The following is a 6282-nucleotide window of genomic DNA, read 5'->3' on the forward strand; positions in this document are numbered from 1 at the left end:
TTTAAAACAAACAATCAAAAGAAAGACCAAAAAACCAAACAAAAACAAAACAAACCCTTTTTTTCACCCTCATATCTCATATCAGTAAACTGTGGAACCCATTGCTACAGGAAACTCTGAAGACCAAAAGAGGTTCAAAAGGTTCTTAGAAAACTTCATGGAAGAAAGTTCATCAAAGTTCACGAGAAGCAAGGATGCAGACTTCTCGCTCATGAAGTCCACCAGAAGAGTAAAGGTGTACTAGAGAAAGCATCACTGGAGGTGTGCTGGTTCTTAGGCTCTTTCCCAAAGCCCTGACTGTAGTGGTGGTTCTGACACTGGTGTGGATGGGCACACAGGATGCTTCAGCAGAAACATACTCAGTAACAGAAAGTTTGATTTGTTGTTGGGAAGGACAATCCTGGGTCAGCCTGCAACAAGATTATTGATGTTTTCTTGCTGAAGGAAAGAAAAATCAGTTTGGGGTCAAATAAAACATTCCAAGACATTCTGTTTGATGCAAAATAAAACATTTTCTGACAGGCAGCAAAACTGTTAACATGTTTTGGAATATTAAAAGGAGGCAAATTTTTCAGAAATTAGAAATAAAAAGTGTGTTGAGAGTCTTCGTGGGAGTGCTGGACCATGCAGTTGTGGGGGGCAGGGAGCATCCTTCTAGCCAAATCCAGCAAGCATCACACTTCACATGTGTTTGCCTCCTGGTTTTCCCCCGTTCCCACCCACCACAGGGTTTTCCTTGCAGCCTCAGGTGTCTCGCGAGTAGTGAGGGAAAGCCCGCTTGCAGCACACTTCCCCTTTCATCTCTGCTAGCGGTCTGCCGCTGCAAGATCAGCTGTGCTGGCACGTATTCCCCCACCTGGGCCTTTCGCATGCACCCTGGTCCCTCTCTGCAGGTTTTTTCCACTGTATCATTGGGAATTTTTTGCATTTTTGGCACTGCAGTGAGTCAAGGGGAAACAAGCAAGTGAAATGGTGAAATAAAGAAGGTTGTGTCTGAGCCATGCTGTCCAAAGACCACTGCAGAGTAGAAGATGAGTGTTGAGTGTCCTCTTGGTGGTTTTGGCCCCATTTGATTGTGACATCTGGTGGCAATGGGTGCACTTGGGTTGAGGTTCAGTTGTCTCCCGAGTCCGTGGTGACATTGTCTGCTGAGTGTTGTTGAACAGCTGCCAGATGTTGTTACATGAGGACACTAGGCTTACTCATCAAGGTAGCAGAAGTCCATCTCTGTTAAGAGAATAATACAAAATAAAAACAAGCAATAAGCTGTTGTGAGTCAGTAACAAAATACAAGTGATTTCAGCTGGGGACAGATTGTTTTGGCTGCTGAGAGATGGAGAGAGTGTGACTGAAGGAGCATCGTGGTGTCGTGGCCTGAGCCCAGGCAGGTGGGCTCCCAGCTGAAAGGAAAAGTCATATCATATCTGGAGTAAGCCCTGTGTCCTACAGCACTCAAGGGACAGAGGATCAGCTGAGGGTACCTGGAGTGGCTGGAACAGGCAGCCTCCTGAGTGCCTGAGCTGGTTTTGGAGATGGATCTTTGGCTCATGTCATCAAGTTGCTTCCAAAATACCTTTGCCGCATGCTTTAATATGGGAAAAGCATGGGCTGGCAGGCTGAGGCTGTTGCTTTTGAAAGTTTTACTGAAAGAATCAAGCAAGAGTAACTCAGCATGGGCTACAGCATTAGTCAGTGATTTGAGATGCCTTGGTGCTGATCCTGACTGAGATGGGGAGGTCCTTCGCATTTCCACCTCCCTGTCCCCATGAAATATCAGTGGTAATTATGTTCACTTTTTACAAAAGCACTGTGAAGATTCATTATTTGATGTTTCTAAGCACTAACTAACTGTACAAAGAGTGAGGATAGCTCTGACCAGTTTCTTAATTTTATTTGATGTAACAGAAGCTTTGAGAGAAAATTAGCAAAACTGTGATACTGCCTGGCCCATAGGAGGATTTGTTTCCTTTGTCTCATAAAACACCAAAGTATCACTGTGTGGTTTTGCTGCAGACCTGAGAGTGCTTCGAGAAGTTTATCACAGAAACTATCTTTACAAAAGCATCATGGAAGAACCATCACACACAAGTGTGTTGTTTGCGTTCAAGGCAGAGACTTAGTCCCTAAAGCTCTCTGGGGTCTGGCCACACATATAATGGGGCAACACTTCTGGCTGGGCTTGGATGCATGCAGAGCTCAGTGCAGGACTTGCTACTTGAATTTGTTTTTGCTGTTTGGTAATATTAAAGATGAACTCCATGGCACCGTCAAGAGAAAGAACTGCTTTGTCTTTTCACAGCTAATTTCCGTGCTTCTTAGTTTGCTGCTGTAAATAGATAGTTACAAACGCAACTGATATTTCTTTTCTGAAATATGGTGTGTGTATCCATTGGTGGCCATGACCTGTGACACAAATCCTGACTGATTAATGTGCTGCAATTACTAAGTGGGCAATAGGTTTGCAGGAAAAAAAAAACCAAGCCATAAAAACCAAGGCCAAAAAAACCCAACTAATTGCTTTAGGAAGTTGGTTTTAGACAGGCTTGATCTTTTCCAGTAAACACATGAAGTTATCAGGATCACTGTGAAGAGCAGCCCACAAGGAAAGGAAAATGAGGGCTTTTCTTTGGTGCTTCCATGACGTGGACACGTGTTTCCCATTCCTGCAATGTTAGGAAAACTCAGAAGCAGTGATAGCCCTGCTGATGGCACTTTGTCTATCTCTGTGTAAATCAGGTGGTGGCAGTTGCTGTAGGGAGATGGAATGGAAATAAAAGGGATGTTGTGTAGTCCACTGTTGATGACCTTTGCCAGGTTCAGTCATTTCCTGTCCATCTGCCAAAAATCACATGGACATAATTGGAGTGTGGGAAACTGTATTGCTTGATGATCTTCAGGGGAGGGGGAAAAGAAAGAAAGAAGACTTGTGAGTAAAGAAAACAGCACTTTATCAGTGGAGATGCAGTGTGACTGGCTGATGCTGAGATAGCAGACCTTGTTTATTCTCTCCTCTGACTCTTGCCAAGAGAGTTTTTTTAACTTGTTTGTCCATCTCATCTGTTTGTATGGATAGAAGTAAAGAGCATATGTCCACGTGTGTTGGTCACGACCAAAGGAGGATATATATTAAAACATGTTACCAGGTCTAGGGAATGGGCAAACATGCAGCAGTTTCCTCTCTTCTTTTTTTTCTCCCTAGTATCAACCCATGGTGGAAAAAATCAGCATGCGAAGCTATATTCTATCTAGGCTTTGCAGCTGCACATATCCAGGTTCAGTGATTGGTGGCTTTCTGCCACCAGTACCTACCATGGCTAACATACTTTGCAAACAGCTCTTTTTATGGAAGGAGTAGATTATTCTAGGATCTCCTGTGGTCCTCCTGGCTTTACATTTCTGAGGCACTCCTAGAGCAAATGAAATGTTTTATCTGTAACCGATTTGAAATGTTAAGTATGTTTGATGCAATCAAAGATCCAGGATGCTGCTGCTCTTGTGATGCCTGGTTTTACGTGGTATTTAGCATATTAATAACCTTGGTTAATCCTGCTGGTTTTGCACTGTGATCAGCCTGTACAAGCTACCTGGTGATGCCACACTTACTGTCCAGAGCTGTACTGAAGCTGTCAAGGAAAGAGTGCAAGTTTGGGGGGTTTTGGACTGAGGAGACCTGCCTGCAGCAGTGGGATGCTAATCAGTTCCTCTTCTTGTCTTCTTTCTTCACAGTAAATGAAATTATAAGGAATGACCTTTCCAGTACCAATGTCCACTCATAGCTTTCAATGTGAGCCTGGTATGAAATACACACTTTTGACTTGGCTGGCACATCACCTCGAGTCGGGAGATGCTGAATGAACTGAAGATGTTGCCTGGTACCACTCTGATCTTCCACCTTAATGAATGTCAGGAACTGAAGATTTACCTCTTGCTTGCAAAGAAGTAGCTACTCAACTTCAATTGATTAAACAGGTTTTTTTAAAGAAAATCATCTCAAAAGAGGGGAGGGAGTACGCTCCAAGATGGCACATTTCATGGGACAAAACTAGGAAATTCAGCAAAATCTGAGCACTTCTTCCCAATGCTGATCCTTTTGGCATGGCACCACTGGAATACAGCCCTGGAAGTGCCTTATTTTACCAGGTTGTGGCATCAGGGCATTTTAATAAGCTTTGAATTCGCTACCATTTAAAGTGTTGGCAGGTGCAGAAACTCTAGAGCTTGAATTCTGGAGAGTGATATTGGAAAAAAACACAGGACTCCGCAGCAGAGTAGGGAGAGCAATCCCAACTCCAGTAAGACACATTGATGAATTCCAGAATTTTCTCAGCTTTTCCTCTGCTGTAATGTACAGCCTATTGCCTTATTCTCAGTGCATTTCAAAAGCCTCCTGTTTCGTCATCATCTCAGCTTTCTTTTGTGTATTGTCTTTATTAAGTGCTAATGAATCATAGGGTTGGTAGTAGTAGCATGGTAAGATTTTGATTTTAATCCAGCTTCTGTCATAGCACAAGTGAGTTGATTAGCACAAAAAAAAAGGGTTGATGGACAAAAAATGGAAATCTATCTTTTACATGATAGATGAATGTGTATGCATGTACATACATACTAGTATATATGCATATATTTATATATGACAAATAATATAGATGATTGCCCAGTAAGGGCACTGAATTTAGCAATAATTTCAGTTTCTGGGAATGCATTTCAAATCCACAGCAAATATTTCAGCTACTTCTTTTGAGGGTTTGTTGCACCTAAAGCAGATATGCATTTTCTTTCCTCGCAGAGTTAAGCAAGCACTTTAGATAGGCAAGAAGGATGCATACAAGATACATGTTATTTACCAAATGTCAGAATATGAGTTATAGTAACTGTAAATACCATTATGGAAGAGTGTAAAATATTTGTTCAGTTATAATATTATTATTATTCCGCAGAAGCCTTATAAGTCTCTGCTAGGCGTATGGAAAAGGATGTTACCAAAATTCCACCTTGGTTTCACATGCGGCGCTGTATAGTGTGTTTTCAGATTCGCTAATGTTCCTGGAGCTACAGGTAGGCATGTAGTGTAGCCTTCAACATCATATTTTTTACAATCAACCGCTTATTATATAACTAGCAACGACCTATTACTTCACATAACCAAAAAAAAAAAAAAAAATACCAAAAAAAACCCAAAATAAAATAGCATGACTTTAAATTAAAAATGTTTAACATTAATCTTGTGCCTTAGGAATCTGTGCCCCCTCCTGGAAACACACCCAAACTACACCCCCGAGCTGGGGTGGCTCCTTAACCCTGATGCAATGAAGACTGAACAGGTTTCACAAACAGGTGAAATCCAACTAAACGTTTTAAAACATTATTCTGTATAATTATGTCTTACTTTCTTTAGGAAAAAAAATTGAAAGCCATATTTGTCACATTTGCACATTACTGTGAAGACATGAGAATATAATATGGCTGTATGTACATAATATGCTGGTCCTGGTCCTTATAATAGTCTGTTATTCTTCACCTGTTTAATCCCAATTATTTACCCTGTATTTAGCATTGTAGACATTGCATGAAACGTTTCTTAGAGACTGCCATATGAAAAGTTAAAAAGCTTGACAAACATCAGCTTGACTTGTAGCTAGAAAATAGTACTAATAAAGCAAAATGTTTTGCTGGAAGCTAGTCTTAGAGTGGTTCATTTTATGTTATCTTGAAAAATCTTCTTTTCTCATATAAAATAGCATTTTTACATTATATACATATATCTCTCCATCTCTTTTATATGAAGCTGCTTGCATCCTGCTGCATCCTGCTAATATAACTATCTTTGTATGGAAGCCAAGTCTCTTGTCAACAGTCTCTTCTTCATTTCCCCACTGCATTTAAAGACATTGCTCCCAAGAAGATGAAATTATATATAATACAATGCTCAGATTTTATTCTCTCATTATTTCAGATATGTCAATAAACTGTGCATGGAAGAACCTCTGATTATGCCAAAGCATTTTTTTTATTCATATACTAAATACATTGGGTGAGGCTTTAACCATGCAGGACAATACACACGCACACAGAGGCACCTTTCAGCAGTAATTTTAGCAAAGTTTTCAAATGTGTGGTTTGGCTATGTTGCAGCTCCTTCATTCTGATTTATTTTCCTCTTTAAGCTATGTTGAAAAAAAGAAAAAGACCCCAACCTGTTACTTTTAAGCCTGGATAATGGAAGACTATGCCATCTGTTGTATATGTATTCATAAAATAAAAACGAAAGCAGAAATATTTCCT

The 6282-nt window shown here is 40.6% G+C and overlaps 1 protein-coding gene across 1 annotated transcript in view; it reads left to right on the forward strand.

The window, feature by feature from the left end:
• The window catches only part of NFATC1 (nuclear factor of activated T cells 1), a 111276-nt gene extending 105295 nt beyond the window's left edge, over positions 1-5981 (forward strand). Inside the window, exon 10 of the mRNA XM_085051719.1 lies at positions 3727-5981. Coding sequence (XP_084907845.1) covers positions 3727-3776 — 50 coding nt within the window. The 3' untranslated portion in view covers positions 3777-5981. The remainder of the gene's footprint in view (positions 1-3726) is intronic.
• The last annotated feature ends 301 nt before the right edge of the window (positions 5982-6282 follow it).

Source organism: Lichenostomus cassidix, chromosome 2, assembly GCF_008360975.1.
Source record: "Lichenostomus cassidix isolate B80296 chromosome 2, HeHo_3.0, whole genome shotgun sequence".
NCBI classification, from domain to species: Eukaryota; Metazoa; Chordata; class Aves; order Passeriformes; family Meliphagidae; genus Lichenostomus; species Lichenostomus cassidix.